The 21,505-nt window shown below is 35.5% G+C and overlaps 1 protein-coding gene across 1 annotated transcript in view; it reads left to right on the top strand.

Annotated features, from left to right (window-relative positions):
• MAN2A1 (mannosidase alpha class 2A member 1) overlaps positions 1–21,505 on the top strand; it is a 147,246-nt gene that overhangs the window by 19,151 nt on the left and 106,590 nt on the right. Inside the window, exons 2-4 of the mRNA XM_036225366.1 lie at positions 1,358–1,615; positions 3,866–4,010; positions 16,545–16,716. Coding sequence (XP_036081259.1) covers positions 1,358–1,615; positions 3,866–4,010; positions 16,545–16,716 — 575 coding nt within the window. The remainder of the gene's footprint in view (positions 1–1,357; positions 1,616–3,865; positions 4,011–16,544; positions 16,717–21,505) is intronic.

The following is a 21,505-nucleotide window of genomic DNA, read 5'->3' as shown; positions in this document are numbered from 1 at the left end:
ATTCCAAAATATCTTCCCTAGTCCCTTCAGACTTCTGTCAGTGTGCTGAAATGGCGTTCTCTTGGTAGACAGCAGTCTGTTGCTTCCTCCTCTTCCTTCATTGAACTGGCCAATAACCCGGGAATAGAATCCTTGTTTCTCTCAGCCTCCCCATTACAAAATCAACAACTGTTCGTAACAGACTAAAGAAGAATATAAGTGCCCATTTACCATCTTGATTATGAGCTTCCATATGTATTATTTTTCAGAAGGCGATCATGTCATACATACTATTTTTATCCATACATATTATGTTAAAACTACTTTTTCTCAAGTGTATTTCCTTGAAATACTTTTCCACATATTTTTATTTTTAAAAAAATATATTTTTAAATTTTCAGTGACTGAAAACTGTTTAGTAATGTTTGATATACCATTGGAGCAGTCTTTTACTTTTGGACAGTTAGCTATTTGTAGTTACAATGTCACCTTGTGTGTTCAGACAAGGACTCATATCTTATGCATATCTATCTTCCCAGCATGTAGCATTATACCTAGCACAGTGTGTGTTCACTAAAGAATTATAGTTGAGTTCCAGAAATATGAGGGCCATTCGACAAATTTATAACTATCTACTTTGTATTTGGAACCCTGGGTATAGGAATGGACAAGACGGAGATGGTCCTTGCCCTTATAAGCTGAGGCGTTATTCTATATAGCGAGGTTTATATTACAGAGACGGCAGCCCTCTTAATGCGAAGATCAATTAAAAAACCTAAAAGTCACACAATATAGTAGAAGCAGTCAAAATAACTTAGCAGTGTGGTTATTTGGAAGATGTTCATGCCAATCTTTTTCAAGCATTTGGCTAATGAACAATTGACTAATTGATTTCTCTATAGATGGCAGTTCTTATGATTGTCCACTAATGTTACAGATTGGGATGAAATAATAGTTTTCAGGTTCAAACTTTTTGACCCTTATGAATAACTGGAATTACTAATACTTAAATTTAAGATTTCATATCGGAATGTAATATGCGGGTTGTATTTAGTGATTTTAGAGATCCAAAGATCTTTTAGGGCTGGGTTTGGGGTAATAGGAAATATATCCCCAAATATCTTTGGTCTTTCTGTTGCACGTTTTAAAATACGATTAAACAAAGACTGCAGCCACGAAGAAGATTTTCTGCTGTAAATTGGTGTTTCAACCCTGCCAGCTGTTCATGTTTTCTGTGATCCCACTTATAAAAGTGGAAAGTGAAGGCTGAGTGGCTGCACTCTTGGGCAGGCACATAATTAAAAAAAAAAAAAAAGTGTGTGCTTCAGCAGAGATATATTAGAGTTTCATATAGCTGCCTTTTTCTTTTTTATTGTAGGGCCAGCTCTCAATGTTGCAAGAAAAAATAGACCATTTGGAGCATTTGCTAGCTGAGAATAATGAGATTATCTCAAATATTAGAGATTCGGTCATCAATTTGAGTGAGTCTGTGGAGGACGGGCTGAAAAGTTCACAAGGCAATTTCAGCCAGGGTGCTGGCTCACCTCTTCTGTCATCAAAACAATTGTCCCTCACAGACAACCCTGCAGACTGTCTGTTTGCTTCACAAAGTGGAAGTCAGAATTCAGATGTGCAGGTAATGTATACATTTGTTAATAATCACTGGGCTTTGTTTTTGTTTTCATAGATTTGATTTGGTATCTGTTTTTATAAAGCGATTTGATTAGTCACAAGATCATTAACGTTCTTGTTTAGTGATAAAATCCCGTAATTCTGTGTTTCTCCTAATTTTCCCTATTTTATATTTTGTGAATGTGGCCTTTTGTATGCTTTTTAGGTCTCAATTTCTATAATAGTGGAAGACCTTTCAAGGTTTAAATTTAGCTGAAGAGATTTTTTTACCTTCTTTGGAGAATACAAGAAAAACCCTCCTCTTACTATATCACTGTTATACATTACAGGTTTCACACAGTGTAGAATTAGATTCTTTTTGCCCATTATCCTTTATGAAAGGGAAAGGACATATTCTAGACCTCTGCTTTCCAGTACGGAAGCTACTGTCCACATGTGGCTACTAAGTACCTGGAGTGTGGCTAGTTTGCTTTGAAATGTACTCTAATATTCACACAAAGTGTTGCAGATTTAGTATGAAAAAAGAATGTGAAATACCTTGTTTATTTTTATATTGGTAACACATTGATATGGTAATATTTATGGTAATATTTTGAACATATTGGGCTAAATCACATAGAGCATTGAAAGTGATTTTGCCTATTTTGTTTCACTGCAAAATTTAAAATCACATATTTGGCTTGCATTATATTTCTCCTGGATCACGTTATTCTAGAGGGTAGTAGAGTTGAAGACTAGGGTAAGAAAGGACTTCTGCCTTTCTTAAACTTAGAGTGTGTCATTCATATTTTTCTGTTCTACAAATTAGCAGAGAGCTATGCTTAACTTTATTTATACCTTAGACCAGAAACTGGAACTTGGTGACAAGACCCTAAATGGTGAAATCTTAAAGTTGTACAAAGTAAATTGACTCTGGTCTTGCTTCAGAGTAGAAGTTTTAACTAATTCCTGGGACAGAGAACATAATATGATCGCGAGACCATGGCTCACAGGCCAAACAGGAAGCTGGGGACAATGGAGCTGGCCAGGCCTTAGCCAGCAACCTCATCAGCTAGTGTGTGGCCAGGTTCAAATAGGATCAGGATCCTGTACTTCGAAGGGATATTTATTTCTGCCTGGCTTGGCTTTATTCACGATTTAATTAAGTACCCCTTAAAGGGAAACTAAACTTTGGCGGGGCGGTGGAGGTGGGGGTGGGGGTGGGGGTTAAATCTAGGATGGACAGAAAGGAGATGCAGAGCAACTATGAAAGGCAGGCAGAGGAAGGCAGCAGGGACTGGGAGATCCACAGAACCAAAGAAAGAACTGAAAGGAATAGTAGAGACTACTAACACATTTTCCTGTCCAGCTGGTTCCCAAAGATTTACTGACTTATCCTTGGAGTGTTTTATTTATTAAAGTCATGAATTCCAAAGTGAGCAGTATCTTAAACAAAATACTTTGTATTCACTTTTATGTAATTTGCTTGATATCTTTAAAAAACTTTGTAACCCATTTATATATTAAATAAGATGCAATTTTTACATAATTTAAATTTTACCAAAGGGTGGTTGTATTCTTTGTCACATTTAGTATTATAGAGAGTATGGTGAATAAAAGTTTGTAGGGTTTTTTTGGGAGTGCTATATTTTTTTTCCTTTGTTTCCAAATAAATCATCATGTAGAAGGAATACTGCATTGGAAACTTGGAAATCATTTAAACGCTTAAAAGCTAAATCTCAGTTTAATTTAGTTGACTGTGTTATAGTTTTATTTTTAGAATAAAAGCAGTAAACATTACGTTTTGAATGAGAGAATAGCTATAGAAGCATTTTCATAATATAGATGCATGAAATGAGGACAACTCAAAGTAAAAAGTAATTTTCAGTACTGAAAATGCTAAATATTTGATCATAATCAATTTTTTGTTTGTTGTTCAGTTTTTATCAATTTCTATTAAATTGTATTGGTAAGTAAAGCAGGGGAAGAGGAATTGAATGAAATTATTTTTTATTAGAAGCAGATGTGAGAGGATATTTATCATTTTTCAAGATAGTTATGTAATACAGGTAGCATTTTAAGCCTTTTAGTGGTGATTAAATGTTTTCTTAGTCTCTTCAGTTAATGTCTACAGAAATAGTTTTATCTTGTAAAATATATACTCAGAGTACAACAATTAGTTTTAAGCAAATATTTTTCAGCATGAAATTTAAATCAATAATGGTTATACATGGTTAAATTTACTTTTTTGTTTGTTTGTTTCTTTACATTTTAGATGTTGGATGTTTATAACCTAATTCCTTTTGACAATCCAGATGGTGGAGTTTGGAAACAAGGATTTGACATTACCTATCAATCTAATGAATGGGACACTAAGCCCCTTCAAGTCTTTGTGGTACCTCATTCCCATAATGACCCAGGTAAAATTTGCACTTCAAAAAACTAGAAGTTATTAAGCCCCTGTAAGCACAGAATATTTTAATGAGAATCTGGTGGAGCCCGCTTCTCAAATTTTTGAGACATAGTCTCTGACTTTCAACACTATCATATTCTTTTATATGTCATTGTATTTTTGAGTTCTCATTTTATCAATTTATTTGCCATTCAAGGATAGTACTTGTGCAGTATGAAATAGTAACACACACAAAAAGGTCTTAGCTTTGGGGGGATAAAAAGTTACATGCATTTAAGGTACTGATCATTTGTTTTAGTTACTTAGTTAAAATACTATGTGGGAGAATTATTTTGTGTCCATAAACTCTACATTAAAAAAGGCAGAGTGATCATGGGGAAGTTTGCATCTTTAAAATGGAGAAATGGCATAAAGTGGTTAAGAGCCTTGGTGTCAGGCAGACACGGGTGAATCCCAACCCCATCATGTCTAAAATATTAGACAACTTTCAGCAAGTTACTTAATCTGAGAGGAAGTGTTTTCCCAGGTAGGATCAGGATAAAGTACTTCATAAGGTGAGGTGTAAAAGCATGTGAATGGTCCCAGAGTACTGCTGTTGTTATCATTATCGTGATTGTTATCTCAAATTATGACTTTTATTCTTTATTGGTGCCAGACATTTTTACCCAAGGTAAGTAGAAATTGCTAAAATTGTAATGAGGAATATAATTTAATGTGTATACTTTTTAGTATGAATACACAGGCACAGAGTAAATGCCCAATGAATTTAGTCACAGGATTTTTTTTGGAGGGGTGGGGTGGAGAGTAGATGGGAATGTACTTCCAAAGACTCTTTTGAAGAAGTTACTAATACTTATATTTGTTATTTTTCTCAATTTCTCAATTTTATTATTACTGTCAAATACTGCTCTTCACTTAGTACTTTGGATGTTTTTTTCTTTACTCCCAACATTTATCTCCTACTTATATTCTTTCCCATTAGTTTATTATCGTGTATTCCTTTCTCTAAGACAATAGACCTAAAAAGTTAGTGTCTGGACACATGATTTGGTGAAATCGTGTGTTTGCGTGTGTGCTGCATGCCTCTCTTGGACGTGAGAGGTAGTGAAGGAGATAGAGCTTAGATGTTCAAATGCTTGCATTTCCAGAATACTTCAGTGTTTAGTAAGCACGGAGGTATAAAATACATGAAATCAATATTGTTTTGGAAATTTGTGATGAGCAATTTTACCATATGTCAGCTTCTGACTTGGTTTCTCTGTCTTTGGTTTTAATGCCTTTATCTTTTTCTGCAAATACTCATCAGTTTTATTAACGCTTTCCCTTATATGTTTTGCATCATCCCCCCCTTAATCTTATCCTAAGTCAGGGATGGCTGGGCATTGTGGAAAGACTACGGGACTTTGGAGCCAGGCAGAATGAGGCAGGCATCTTGGTTCTGCTGCATATTGGTCCTGTGTCCTCAGCCATGTTTATTTTTGTATCTGTAAAATGGAGATTATATAGGTGGAGTAGCATCTTAAGCAGGAGGTAGTTATCGAGTAAGTATAAAAGATGATGAAAATCGCATCTAGTCAAAACAGCACCAGATTAAATACATTTTCATTTAGGAGATGCATATGAAAAACATATCTTTGTCTTTATATAGACTCACACTCAGTGAGGTAAGGGACTTAAACTTCACATGTGGTATCTGAGACTACCTGTAGTACTATAGATATTTTTTTCTATAAACCTCATTCACTCTGAAATATTCCCTTGTTGAGTGAAATAGTGGCAGAGACGCGTGTAGTATTTAAATTATTCTTTCCTTCCTTTTCTGCCAATCATGTAGTTCAAGTCTTGTCACTTAATTGGGTATGTGATGTGATTCCATTGTATACTATTTCTTGTAGGTTTATAAATGCACGTTGCTGTGTGACTTGCAAGTCCTCCTCTGGAACCACCTTTCCTCCCTTTTGATTTTTGGAAGACCTTTATTATCCTTTCCCCTTTTCTGCTATCCTCAATTTCCATCATTGTCATTTTTGTTATTCTATAGCATGGACACTTAACTGTAATAATAAAATTTGTAGTTCACTAGGCACTGTGCCAAATGTTTTATAAATATCTCCTGTTCCCAGTAATCCCTGAAGGTTAGTGCTGCTATCCATGATGAGGGTGTTAGCCACTTGCCAAGTTTACATAGGTAGTGACATCAGAATACTTCCCTGTAAATTTACCTGGCTCTCCCACCTGAATAAACTGGAATGGCAGAGAACACATGTCTCTTGTTACACTTGATTCTCGTTGCCTAGCTCTACACTTGGCATAGAGTAATCACTAAATATATGTAAGGCCTTCTCCGCTGTGCCTCCATGCCCCGCCACAGCTTTCTAGTGCTGTCCATACACTCAAACTTCTGCCTAGGCACAGATATAAGTATTTATATTGCTTTATCTTGGTCTCCTCACTAGACTGTAAGCTCAATGAGGACTCATTTGACATGAACCACTGGGTTGCTAATGCCAAGAACAGTAACCAGCATGTAGCACAGACTCATTCAGTTAAATAAGATAATGAATAAAGGAATCTGACTCTGTAGACTCAAATGAAATATTGGCTTTGGCCCACATTTTTCTTTAACTCCTCTCCTTTTCATTGTCTACTATTTCTATTTCTTTAATTCTAAAAATATCTTATTTAGAATGTACTTTATAATTTAAATAACAAAAATGAATGATATTAAGCTCTTCAAGGGCAGGGATTGCCACTGCCTTTAGATTTTGTTCGTTTGGTTACCAGTGTAAGTATGTTGTTCTGTGAGAAGACACCCCTAATAACTGTTCCTGACTGCAATAAATGAATCTGTCTGTTGGTATCCTAGCAACCACAGTTGAATCTTTTTGTCTTAGTAAAAGATGTTAATGACCCTTACCCTCAGGGCCTTCTCCACTTAAGGAAAAATAATGGTCAGAAACAGGCCTGTTAAAACTAGAGAGATTTTTGCTATCAAGCAAATTTCTAGAGAAAGGAACCCACTGACTTTTTCTAATAATTTTCACTGCTCCTTAACAAAAGTAGAATTTTGATAAACTAAATTATTCTGTGAAAAATTGAATCATTCAGATCATGAAAAACCACTTTTTCAGTGGAGGAAGAGATAAGTAAATGCACATACATTATAAGTCACATGTGACTCCATAATGGGAAGTCTTTGTATAATACTCTGAAATGAATGTGCAATTAGGCAATTTACTTTCTAAATGAGATTTATAGAGATTTGTTTGCACTTTCTGCAGCAACAATTTAAAACAAACTTTAGCTCAGTTGTTTGTTTCATCAGTGGAGTTTTGTCTTTGGGGCTAGAAACATTTGAAATAGATTTTTTAAATGATTTCTATATTTCTCTAATTTAAAGAACTATGTTACTGAGTTTTTATATATGTAAATATTTTTCTTTTTGGTTCAAGTTGGTACTATCTCTCAAGATAAATTTCAACCTATGTTTGTATTTTAATAAAATTTCTAATTATGTCTCCTTCCAGTCCATAAGGACATGTAACAATTGTCATACAATATTTTCTGTGGTTTACATGAGTTAAAACAAAATTGGAAAGGAATTGTCAGGTAAATGCTGATAAGTTTGTACTGTTGTGCTTTTGAAAAGTTTTGAATCATAGACCATGAAATTAAATGTTAGTTGATTGATACATGTTCATGTCGTATTTAATAAGCTGATTAAAACACAATTACAGCACCTTTGTATCTATAATCTTAATTCTTCCCAATAGTTTAACTGCTGAAATGTTTAGGTAATTTTCCTTCAAAGAAATCAGAGTGTGGAGAGAGAAGATAAGGTATACTAAATGGAAAGTTGGACGGCGTATTGTTAGTTAAGCAATTTGTAAAATGAACATCAGGAAAAAAAAATCCCCCATGTGGTATGACTACAAAATGGAAGGAAGAGCTAGACCCAGGAGCCACACTGCAAAATAATTTTTCTTAGTGCATTTGCAGAATTTTATTGACTCAAATGAATGATAGGATTTTTCAGCTTTTTTAAATTAAGAAAACAGATTTTAGCATTTAGTATATATTCTAATTTGAAATGAGTTTATGTATCCTTATTCTTTAAAAGTTTGGGGGGGGGGGAACATGAGGAAATCACAGTGTAATGTTATTTAAGGCTTTTCTGTTCAGATATTGTTAACCACAGTCAGAAGAACACTGTTGGACAGGGCCCGTGTATGAGAGGCAATGGGGACAGAACTTTGGCTGCCAAGGGTACCTGCTGAATGAAATGAGATGGTCGAGAGAGGGAGAGGTTTGAATTTGTCCACAGTTTGGGGAGTACTTTGTCCTGTTTAGTTATTGTGGAATAAAGTGAGTTCTTTGGTTTTGGCTACTGTGATAGAAATGTAAGTTTCTAGAGCTAAGATAGTATGAGAAAGAACTGAGAGGTGGCATTCATTGCCTGTTCTGCATCAGGGAAATGTCCAGTGTGTGTTACTTTGTGTCATCTATTTTGCAGCCCTGAAAAGTGATAATTAAAACCCACCAACCAGATATAGTGAGGCTAAGGCTTGTGTAGTATTTTGTTCAAAGTCGGTCAGTTATACATTGGCAGAGGATGGTGAATTGCAGCTCAGACTTGCCTAATGCTAAGATCTATGTGCTTTTCATTGACCATACTGCCTCTTAATATACTTTATTTCTTTTAAATGATTCTGTTTCTTCTTACTTTATGAGCATTGGCTCATTTAGCACATTTATCTGAACTTGGGGTTGTTAGTGGGGTTGCCAGATTTACCTGAAAAAAGAAAAAACCGCCCGCTTAGTTAAACTTGAATTTCAGATAAACAATGAAATTTTTTTAGTGTATATGTTTACCAAATATCATAGGGGACCTACTTATATTCAACATTTATTACTTATCTGAAATTCAAATTTAACTGATATCCTGTATTTTATCTGGTAATCTTAATTGTTAAGAAAATGATGGCATTTAAAATAAATATTTACATGGCTTTTTAGAATTGTCTTTTAAAGAAATCTTTAGACTTGGTGTAATGAAGTTCTTTTTTTAGAGGGGAAAAAAATCTTGGGTTTTGACCTGGCTACATTCCTTAGGGGCACATGTGTCAAGTAGCACCTAAGAGATGTCAGTGATCCTTAAAAATATCCCAATTCCCCTATTTCAGTTACTTTTGTCTATCTTTCAAGCCAGGTGCTTCAGAGCTCACTAGACCCCTGGTTATACAAATGATTGCTGGTACTTAAGGGAATTTACTATGTACTTTATACATTTATTATTTTAGATACTTTATGTATTTATTAAATCCACTACTGCTCTCAGCAACTTTATGACAAAAGTACTTTTATAACCATTATTTCATAGATAAGAAAACCGAGGCAGAAGAGAGGATAAGTAATGTGTCTGTGGAGGGGCTGGGTTTGAACCCCTAGCCTATGGCTCTGGAATCTGTACTTGTAACCTTTATTTAATGTTGCCTCTTTTTGAGGCAGAGCTTTTAGGAGGAAAGTTTTTTAAATGTTTCTAAGCCAAATGTCATGTATGTTACATTGTTAATCATATAAAACATTTTATTAAGTATCTTGCAAAAGTAGACAGCTCACGGCAGTGTTTCCTATCCCTTTTTCCTTCTAGTCTATTCCTATTGAAATGGATGTTTCTGTCCTTAAATACTACATTAGTTCATGAGATGGTGAGTGGTTTCCCTCATTGCTACATATTTTACAATTAGGAAGTGATTGATTTAGAAGCAGGATTTTCCAGCTTTTGAAATGCCGATAATTTGCCCAGCATTTGTAGCCTCCTCATATCCTAAGAGTAACTCTTCAAGAGAAGTCAGTTTCTCTTTTTACTTCTAATGATGTCTCTCATATTATAGACACTTTTCATGACTTCAAACTTCAAGCCGTTTGGAGAAGACTTATTAGGCTTGAAGTATCCTCATTTGGTGTGCGTAGACGCTCCAGATGGAATCCTTAACAAGAGAGGAAAGTAAATTTAGCATAAATTTAGAAATTATTTTGGAGGTTGATCTCACAATTGCAGATATCAGGTGTCAAGATAAGCAGCTCTTTTAAAGGGCATTTAGAAAAGCAAAATAGTAGGGGGTCACAGCTGGACATTATACATATATAGTCGAATGGTGAACAAAACCCTAGCTGTCCTAACAGTAATGCGAACGGGTTCTTGTGTGGGATAGAATTTCTAGGGACAGCGTCTTACCTGGGTTCAAAAAGTGCTGTATCTCCAACAGCTTAATGGAAGTGAAGCTGATATGCTTTGAAAACTGTTAGATGACACCGATTGACCTGGGGGAAAGATTCGAGTATTTTGGAAGCCTGAGTTAAAAGCATTTGGAAGAATTAGCAGGTTTATAGATTTGCAAAGACTTATGGCTCTTTGGAAAACCTGGACTTCATCCCTGACACTCCCTCTACTCTCTCTTGGAAACGTTAGTCAGTTACTAAGTTCTCTTCATTTTGCCTCCTTGACTTCCTTTTTCTCTCCATCTGTTTCCACTGTAGTCCATTATCCATTTTATAGCAGAGTGATTGTAGCCTCATTTCCTGCTTCTCTTCTTCTTTGCTTTTTTATTCTGTACTTTGCACTCACAGAACAGTTATTATTGAAAGCACATATCAGAAAACTTTAACTTTCTTCCTCCTAAGTTTTCAGTAAGAAACAAAAATGGTTTTAAAGGTTTTCAGTGATCTGACCCCTGCTTCTATTTTATTTCTCAACTACATAAGCTGCATATTTCTCAACCGCGTAATCCCCCACCACATAAGCTGCAGTGCAGCCATACCTAGCTGCCTTCTGTTCCCTGAAATTGTCGTGTTCCTTCATGGCTTAGTCTTTTCCATATGCTCTTACCTTGGTTTGAGACTACCACCCTTTCTCTCTATCCAGATGATGACTAATCTAAGAATCTCTCTTTCATTGTGCTAGGAATTTACCATTTCTTTATTCCCACAGTGTTTTCATGTTTTTACTGCAGAATCTGTTTTCAGTTAGCTTAGCTTTATTGCTTTGCCCTTATTAGATGCTTGGTTTGTGTTTGAATAAATAAACCAGAACAGAACGTTAATTAAAACTATTTCACAGTTTATTAGTGGGGGGAAGCAAGCTTAATTTATAATAGAAATGTTGGAGTTAAAACTAATCATTAGCAAATGTGAGTTATAGTAATACCAATTAAAATTGTATCTGCCTTCTTTAAGTGTAAGGTTGGATGTTCCAGTTAAATATTGAAGTATTTGACAAGTGATGGAAGTCACCTGTTGATAGAGAATAACTTCGTTACTAAGGGAGCTTTCTTTTCATATGAGCCCCATTTGTAGTTATTTTTAAATTTGAGAATATTATGTTAAAATGGAAAAAACTTGAAGCTTAAGGTACATTTTTTAAATGTTTATTATATGGATATAATTATTTTTGACTCAAAATGTTTTTATGTTTTCTTAACAGTTCATACCCATTTAACTGTTGAGTCGAATTCATGTACTCATTCAAAAATCATTATGTAGCAGTTGAAACCATAACAATGTAACAGTGATTTAAGGGACATGCCTTTTTTGAGTTGTCTCTTTTAAATCATTTGAAGACTGACAGAAGCTTTTAAAGTATTAATAGAAACTTGACGGTATTGGTCAAAGATTATTAGGTTAGCATCAGAACAGACAGTGAACATATTAGAGCTAGTAGTGTGTGATATCTTTTACCCTTGGTTTCATTTCTAATTGAAGTAATAAATTTGCATTTCTATTCCACATACCTTTTTTTTCAGTCCTTTTGGCCATATATCATCATTCATCTGTCAAGTGCTTATTGAACTCTTGCTGTTGTGGGCTTTGTACCAGGTGCTAGGTTTATGAGAATTGAGTGGTTCGAAATTTGCGTTGTGGCGTGTATACAGGCCTGCTTCTAAAATTTGTAGGACTTGGGGCAAAAGTACATGGAGGCCCTCAGACCCTATGTTGAAATATTTAAAAGTTATAAATCAAACTCATACATTGGTAAGAAAATAGATCCTTTCTAACTGCTTTGAGAAATAGCTCAGTGATCTAGAAGGCCAAGTGTGAGTTTAGAATGCTGGGTCTCCAGTTTCCCACTGGAATGTGAAGGTGTGTGGGGAGACTCAGCTTGTAGGGCAGCCCAATCCTTTTCCTCCCAGATCTGGTCTTCCTAAACCAGGAGAGGCATTCTTGCAGACACCTCAGGACTCTTCCCACACCTCTTCAAATGGCAGGCAGCCCCTTGGCCCCTTGGCCTCAATACTCAGGCTAGAGAGGTTACCACCTGCAAGGTCTACTGTCCTGACAGAGAAGGTCTTATAGAAGGTCCTGGGAGGCTCTAGAAGCTGGCTTGGGTTTGTTTGGGCACAAATTTCTGCGCCCCGGTACTCAGAAGGGCAGGGCAGGGCAGGGCAGGCTAGGCTCTGCGTGGGCAAGTTCTTTGTCCTCTGGATTTATCATGTGGAAAGGGATGTGGTCAGAGGAAGAATGGAGAGACCCCTCTAGAGTACAGGGCTCAGGGTGGGCAATGTTGCTTAGGGTCCTAAGGGTGATACTGTGTATGCCCATGAACCATATAAAACTAAGCGTTCCTTAAGAGGATCGATCATATCTCCACAAAGTCTCTAGACTTCAAAGGTAAAGCAAGAGTCCAAAATTTAAAAAATAGTTTTTTTGTTTTTTTTTTTTTTACTGTGAACAGTTACTAGGTATCTAATTGTTTATGCACATTCAAATTAAGCAATGGAGTTTTCAACTTTATTAGTTTTATATTTTAGAATTTAAATTTTTTATGCTAAAATAATATCAATTTTGGAATTATGCCTGCTTTATGGAACTTCTAATTATGCACTCTTTGTTTTAAATATTTCCTTATTAAAAATAGCGATTAGCTATTTTATGGGTAATGTTAGAGTGTTGTTAGAGTAAAAAAGAATAAACGTAAAGGTATTCTTAGTGCTCTTCTAGCCCTGGTTCAATTTCTGAGTGTATTCAAGGGAAAGAAAGAGGCTGTGAATTGACCACTTAAGTAAATCAGTTTGCAACTCAATGTCCTAAGATTATTAAATCTAGAAGTAGGAATATAATTTTATGCCACAAAAATTTATCTCCTACAACTTTTTATAAAATGCCGTCTTTCTGATTGGTCTCATGTTATATACAATTGTAGTTTTACAGTAATTTAGAAAAAGAGCCAATTCAGTGTAAGAGGGAATACTTGATTACTCTATTGTATAAAAGCAATAAAAGCTAATTTACTGTTATATTACTCAATATTGAAGGCTGCAAGAGGCTATCTTTCAGTTCATTCTTCATTAATCGTGCTATATTGTGGTGATAGTAGTCTCTATTATAGATGAGTTTTATGGGAGGCTTTTAAGTTGACATCCCTGAGCTTGTATTTTGGCTTACTTAAATATCTCTGACATATTTTCTTCATGATTGTTGAAGGGCGAATGAAGTGTTGAAGGCAAAATGGATTAATCAGTCTCTATGTTTCCTTTATGAAAACTCCCATGATAAACTATTCTTTGAAATGGTCTTAATTCATAACAAAGTATACCCGATGAAAGTAATTGTGCTTTAAAAAACCTTTTACTTATTAATCTCCATAAAGACTATCTTCTAAATTTGCCCTTTATGCTAGATTAGTAGAGTTTTGTTGCTGAATTAATTTTGGAGGCAGTCCACTATTCATAGTTCTTTTCTTTAATTGAATTATTAACCAAATAATTGGGGATTGTTTTTGACCTTTGTTGAAATTCAAGTAAAAGGTATATGTGAAATTTTTTTAAAAATTCTAATATAACCAGTTAAATAACTTATACATTCTTTACTGCACATATGTAGTAATAGCATGTATAGAAATCAATGTTACATACATTTGATTTGGGTTCAGTCTTGCAATATGGAGGTTGATGTATATTAAATATTATGATAGCACTTGATAAAATAGATTTTCCCCACATCATGATCTTTATTTTTTGGATGATAATAACATTAATTTTTTTTAATACTGTGTTTGTTTGCTAGGCTTCCATTAACAAAGTACTACAGACTGGATGGTTTAAACAAAAGAAATTTATTTCCTTATAGTTCTGGAGGCTAAAAGTCCAAAATCAAGGTGTTGACAGTGTTGATTTCTTCAGAGGGCCTCTTGGCTTGTAGGTGGCGTTCTTTTCCCAGTGTTTTCATATGGTCTTCCCACTGTGTGTGTCTGTATTCTATTCACTTCTTCTTAGAAGAACATACTGGATTGGGGTCCACTCACGTCACCTCATTTTCACTTTAATTACCTCTTTAAAGGCTCTATATCCAAATACAGTCACATTCTGAGGTACTAGGGGGCAGAACTTCAACATATGAATTTTTAAGGGACACAATTCAGCCCATAATAAGGGCATAGACTGAATTCTGTACAGACCGTAATTTTGTGTAACCAGTGTGTTAAAGATGTGATGCAGTTTATTTAAATGTTTTAAATAAATTGTATACTTTTCAAAATTAGATATTAGAAACATCTTTTTTATATATGTAGCATAATATGTATTTATTTTTTAATGACAGTAAGCCTAAGTAGAGGGGAGTAGAGGAGAGACTGTCTAGTCTACTCCATGAAGTCATTCAGGGTTCCAGGGTAATAATGCACTCTTTGCCATCTTCAACATATGATTTCCACAGTCATGCTGGACACTTATATCAACCTAGCTCACTCACAGGCAGTTACCCTGACTTCCATCAAAGGGACAGCAGCTCAAGAGGTGCCAGAGACATACAGGGAAGGACTGAGCTGCATGGCCTCATAGTGAAGGCTGGAGAGACAGCCCCCATTCTCCCCATGTAGGGCCCGTCTGCACAACTTATAAGTATGCGTCATCCTGCCCATACCAAGCCAGAGATATCTTTTATTTCTTCATTTACCTGCTTTGATTGTAGAGATGGGTGAGGGGCAGTTAAAGACTTATGATAATAATTGCAATAATAATAGCAGCCGATATTTAAAAGTGCTATATTATATCTCAGGCTCAGGTCTGAGCACTCTGAGACATCTCACTTTGTTTGTTTGTTCGTTTGTTTGCAGGTACATGCTTTTAATTTAAACATGGAAAAATTGAATTACCCAGGTACCATTATTTGGTGAAAAAACAGCTAAAAAGTGCCCTAGATCAAAAAAGTTTACAACGAATATTTTATACTGTATTCTTATTGGGCTCCTCCCTTCATACCTGTCACTTTGTAGGTGCTTAGTAAGTAAGCGTGGAATGAATGAATAGATCTCAGTTAAAACAAAAGGGAGAAATATAATCACAGTGGCAGTATCTTTTTCAGAAGCTCATATTTGCATTGTTGGAATAGTATTGTCTTCTGTGCCCTAGCCTAGCAGAGTTTGTTGTTGTTGTTTTTGTTTTTTGTTTGTTTGTTTGTTTTGCCAGCAAATATAGTATACATTGAATATTAACTTAATCATAGACAGACAAAAGAATAGCCAGCTGGAACCCTTATATTTTACTTTCCTACATGTTCGAGGCTTAGAAACAATAGAGTAGTAGTTCAGCCTGAATTTACAGACACATTCTTCCCTGTCAGATTTCATAAATAAGAGGTTATTCTCTAATGGATCCACTTTGCCAGTAGGTAGAATTGGTGGCAGTGTGGGTTTTGCCTTGGTCACTCATTTTTGTTGCTTTAATACTCTGCTGGATGGGGCTGTGTTAGGGACCTATGGATCTTATTTAAAATGTTTCTTTGTACTGAAATTGCAAATGTCTTTAGATAAAATTTCCAGAGTATTTGAGAAGTAGTAGGAAAAGTCAGAGAACTACATTATCAACATCCACAATTCTCTTTTGAGAAAACTTTACATAGTTGTGTACATATTTGTTGTTTGATTAGTGTCAATTTGTTCTACCAAAAAAATGAAATAATGAGCAGCCTTTGGGAACTAATGCCTATTTTTGGCAGGATTCTTCTTCTCAGTATCGTAATAGTGTTTCAATTTCCTTATTTCCCTACTGATGGCTTTTAAATATAGTTTCTACTTGTGATTTTTTTCTGTAGTTTAACATATTTACTTAGTGGAGAATTTTAGATGTGGCATAAGAGGGTAAAAATTTCATCCCATATTATGAGAATAGCAATGCCAACTTGCTAACACACTGTTCAGATTTAAAATAAGAAAATTCCTTAAAACTAGAGATAAATTATAAATAATTAATTAGATATTATAATTGTTAAGTATAAACCAATGCTTTGGCCTTCGGTTATTTTTCTCATTTCCATCGGAATTTGTGCGATTCTCAAAGTACTTTTATCATTTCAGTTTTAGTGACTTTTTGAGTCTTGTGTTTATTCAAATATAATGTCATTAATTGAAAACATTTGTTGAATTATTATGTACATCTTTATATTACTGGAACATCTAAGGTATCCAAAGGTAATGCAATGGACTATGACCGAGTTGAAATCAGACATGTGAATCAGAACTTTGTGGTATATTTGTGTCTTGATTTAGGTTGGTTGGAGACTTTCGATGAATACTTTAGAGAGAGGACTCAGTATATTTTTAATAACATGGTCGTCAAGCTGAAAGAAGACGCGCGGAGGAAATTTATATGGTCTGAGATCTCTTACCTTTCAAAGTGGTGGGATACTATAGATATTCAGAAGAAGGATGCTGTTAAAAGGTTTGTTTTAAAACTGTTTCTTTGAAGTTTGGTAATATTAAACACATAGTGAAATATTAATCATATAGTGAAACAAGTGTTGAATTTTTAGAAGGTGCAAATTCTTAGCTTTGTATCTGAACTTAAACTACTTCTTCATATCCTTTTTTATTTTTTTTATTTTTTTTGATTCTGGTTCATCTCTGAAAAAGTGACTTGAACCTTTTTCATTGAAATCCTTATGTTCCAGCTTTGTCCTCGAAATGGAATTACTAGGTCAAAGGGGCTTAATATTTTAAGGTTTTTTGAAGTGTATAATCAAAGTGGTCCCCAGAAAGGGTGCTTTAGTGTATTCTAAAATCTTACATAGAGAAATGAATATACCAATTTCTCTGCCTTTTGGCCAGTAATATATATATTTTTTTCTAAAACCATGATCAATTTAGTGCTTGAAAAATATAATTTTAATTTTTATTCTTGATGAATAACAATATTACATATTTTCTCATAAACAGGCAAAGCTTTATGAATTGCTTGGTCATTAATTTTTCTGATTTATAATCGTGTTTATACACATACATACACACTTAATTCTTAGTGCTTGCTATACAGACTTTTGACATTTTTATATAGTCAAATTGATTAATTGATTAATATCAACTTTGCTTGTCATATTTTAAAAGTTCTTCCCTAATCTAGAGATCATCATATAGTCCTTTTTCCCCTAGTTTCGTTTTTCATAACTCACGTTTTAAAATCTTGAAATTTACTTTCTCGATGTGGTATGGTGGGAGCTTTTCTGTTCACCTTATCTTCTTCCCCTCTTCTCCTTGGAGTTGAAGGATTATCTAAGCATGAATTACTTTCTTTTATTTATTTAATATCATATATATAGCACTTACTGTGTTAGTCCCTGTTCTAGGTACGTTACAAATGGTAACCGATAAACTTCATAACAGTTCTGCGAAGTAGGTACAGTGACTATCCACATTTTGCAGATAAGTACACTGGTCACTCGGGGTCACCCAGCTGAGACGTGCCGCATTGGTATCCTATCCAGTCCAGCCTGTCCAGCCCTACAGGCTATTCCCTTTCATGCTATGCTGCTTCCCTAAGATTTAAATAGTCCATCCTTTCTACTGATTTGGAGTACTATCTTTATTGTATTTGAACATGAATTGATATCTGGAATTTCTGACCTCTTTCATGGACTTTTCTATTTTACTCTAATTAGTACAGCTTTGTGATATGTTTTATTAGCTGACAGCTTAAATTTCCTCTTGTCTTTCTTTACTGAAAAATTCTTTTAATGAGTGGCTACTTAATTTTTGCAAAGAGCTTTAGAATTAATTTGTTAACTTCTTCCTACTGTATTAAATTTTTTGTTGTTGTTGGAAATGGACAACAATTAAAGATAATTTAGAAAGAATTGATTTTCCATCATTAGCCATTGGAGCTCCCCACACCCTCTTTTCACACATAAAATGTGTATAGGACTGGCCAGGAAGGAGCCATAACTGAAGGCTGTAGGCTTTGTGGGTCCTAAGGTGAACCAAGGATAACTGCTCCATCCAAAGGGGCTGGCCACTCTGCCACTCCAGCCATGTGTGTCCATGGAGACCAAAATTTCAGGATATTTCTGCAATTATTCAAGACAAGCTGGAATTCCAAAATGTTATGTAAAATATCTTGACTTTTTAAATTGAAATGGTAGCAGCTAATTTAGATAACACACACATACATACACACCATAATCCTTAGTATAAATAGATCTACCTACTGGTTTGTAGCCTTGTATATTAAAGAACTGTTGTATAAAACTCTGTGGAACTGGTGTTTGTTTTATAGCTAATTCTTTGACTAAATGTTCAGGTTAAAAAATTTGTTTGCCTGTTTATATCTTACATTACTCCTTGAGTACAAATAATACTTCATATTTTCTTGAAATAGAATTTCATAGAGATTTTACTTAGATTGTTCAGATTGTAAGATTTTATCACATCTGATATTTTTTCTTCATTGTGATTAGTTTGCTAAAGCTTTTACTTTTTTTGTCAATTTTTGTACCCCCTCCCACCCTCAAAGAACTATTTATATTTTACTGGATTTTACTCTTGACCTTTCTTCTTTTATCTTTACTGATTCCTTCTACCTGCTTTTACTGTTGCTAAATGAGCCACTTCATTTATTTTAATAAGGAACATGTCTCTGTTTGTGTTTGCCTTTTGGTACTACTCTAACTACCTTTCATGTTTTTGTGTTATTTTTTCACTATTATATTTTTTTCTTAAATGTTCTGTAACTATTTAATGTTTTTCCTTGTTAGGGTATGTTAGGAAAATAGTTTTCAATTTCCGAGTGCAGTTTTTTCCCAGTTATACTTTAGCTGTTAAAAACTAGTTTTCATATCTTATGGTCAGAGAATATAGACTATACAAGTTTTATTCATTCTGTTTGGATTTGCCTGATCTTTGCTGCCCTTTTTACTTTAAGACAGCCCATTTCGTGTAGTAGTTCTGATGCCTGAGCACTGGAGCAGGCTGCATGGGCTCAAATCCTGGTAAACTCCCATCTCCTGTATGATTTGGGGGAAATTAACCTCCCTGTGCCTCATTTCTTCATTTGTCAAGTGGGGATAATATTAGAACCTATTTAATTGTTTTTTATGAGGGTTAAATGGATTCAGATAATGTGCTTACTAGCACAATGCTTGGCATATTTTCAGTCCTTAATAAACATTAGCAAACTTTATTATTTTACCTTTATTTGCCACTTTGAGTATTTTTCTTGGACACTTGAATATTAGTTTTTAGTTCTGAAATTATCCTGAGAGTCTTCATCTTTTAATAGAACAATTTAACTATGTAATTCATATTTTCTCTCTTAAAAAACATCCTTTTGTAATGTTTTAGTAAAGATAAACTTCTTTCCCACCTCTGCTCAATTTTTATTCTTTTTGTTTGGATTTGCCTGATCTTTGCTGCTCTTTTTACCTTAAGGCAGTCCATTTAGTGTGGTAGTTCTGATGGCTGGGTACTGGAGCAGGCTACATAGGCTCAAATCCTGGTAAACCCCCATCTACTGTATGGTGTTCTTAGGATTTAAAAAATTTTATTCATAACATACTAAATTTTCACCGAGTATATAAATATGGATAACTTATTAAATTTTCCACCTACCAATTCCAACATTTCTCCAGCTTATGGTTTCTGCTTTTACTATTTTTATTTTATGTGTTACAGAATTCAGTTATCTAGTTATTGAGTCTTTAGTTTCTTTTTTGCTTTTGTATTTTTATTTTATTTGTTTTATTTACTGTGTTTTGGGAGATTTTTCTCAAGTTCTCCTCCCTTCCCCCCCGCCAGCTCAGATTCAGTTCTTCACGGTATGGAGCCTGTTCTTTTCTGGCTTTGAATGCTTGGTTTTAACTATGTTTTCTATTACACTTTTCATGTTCATTATATTGTCGTTTGTGAGTTCAGGTATATTCCCCCTTTTTATTTATCCTTGAGCAATAACAGATGTATCCACATTTGGAATTTGTCCGGAAAGAGTATAAGTTGCCTCGAATCACTCCATTTCTAACCAGACACTTTGTCTCCTTGCCGTAGGTATTAGTCAGTGTTGGCTAGCTGACAGCTACTCCCCCAGGTCTCCTTTGGGAAAAGGATCTCTCACGCACAGAAGTCAGATCCTTCACCTGCCTGCCCCAGGTCAGACAGGCCGTCTGTGACCTGAGCTTAGCTAGTCTATGTATTATTTTCCAGGGCTTTGAATTTTTAGAGAGTGAAGTGAGGGTAGACAGATGTGTAAGGAAGGGAAGCAGACATGAAGAGAAGGTTGCAGGTCATCCCTCACAGCACTGGAGCATTCGCAAGACTCTTCCTGTCCTGTGACATGGCCCCTGTGGTCCCCATAGCATGGCCTCTTGTTTTCTTCCAGCCTTTTGTTAAGCCTGGACTTTTGCCTGTCATTAGTACTCTGTGTCCAGGACAATCTCCCAATACATTTCCCCTCCAGCATCAGATAGTATTGCCTGCAAACAGGAAAGATAACTGATAGATTTCTCCTCATGTCCTTTGTTAAACAACACAGTTCATGATCAACATGACTACATAATCAACAAGGACCCACCAGCTGGGGAAGATGCCCAGGTTATGAATAGGACTGGCTGAGGGAAAGAGAGGAGCTTGGGGCTGGGGGAAGATTGAGAGATCTGTAAAGTGTCTGCTGTTTGTCAGATGAGGTACCTGTGGCTGGCTTTCTGCATCTAGCTTCCTTTTGTGTGGCCTGTGAGCCAGTTGGGAGTCATGGCCTATCTGAAGGTGCTGCTTCACAAGACTCACAGACTGTAGGAAAGAGTCCAGCCACTTCAGAAGGAAACTGGGCTTGCTGCCTGCCGCCTTTGGTAAAGTGAGGCCATGCTTGGCTCTTCCCAGTGCATCCTCATTAGGGAGCTGCTCTCTGCAGCAGTCAGGGCCTAGAGGTGGAGAGGCTCCTGTAGGACCGGCTCATGAAACACCTCAAGGAGGGAGAAAGGGGACTTTGATTGTCCCAAGATAAAGCTTTGCTTCAGACCTTTGCCCTCTGGATTGGGGTTTGTTGCCAGAATCTCTCACTCTTCTCTTTTTATGACGTGGGGCTCCAGGCTGATTTTTCATGCAGGGGAGTTTCAGGTCAGTACTTATTGAATTCTTTGAGTTTCACCTACACATTATCTGTCTCTGATTTTATGGCATGAGGGTGGCCCCTTCTCTTGATTCCACCTCAATGCAAGTTTCTCTCCCTCTCTTCCCCGTCCCCTTTCTTT

Source organism: Rousettus aegyptiacus, unplaced genomic scaffold (assembly GCF_014176215.1).
Source record: "Rousettus aegyptiacus isolate mRouAeg1 unplaced genomic scaffold, mRouAeg1.p scaffold_m13_p_8, whole genome shotgun sequence".
NCBI classification, from domain to species: Eukaryota; Metazoa; Chordata; class Mammalia; order Chiroptera; family Pteropodidae; genus Rousettus; species Rousettus aegyptiacus.
Note: the sequence above shows the minus strand (reverse complement) of the source record. Positions and strands in the feature narration are given on the sequence as shown.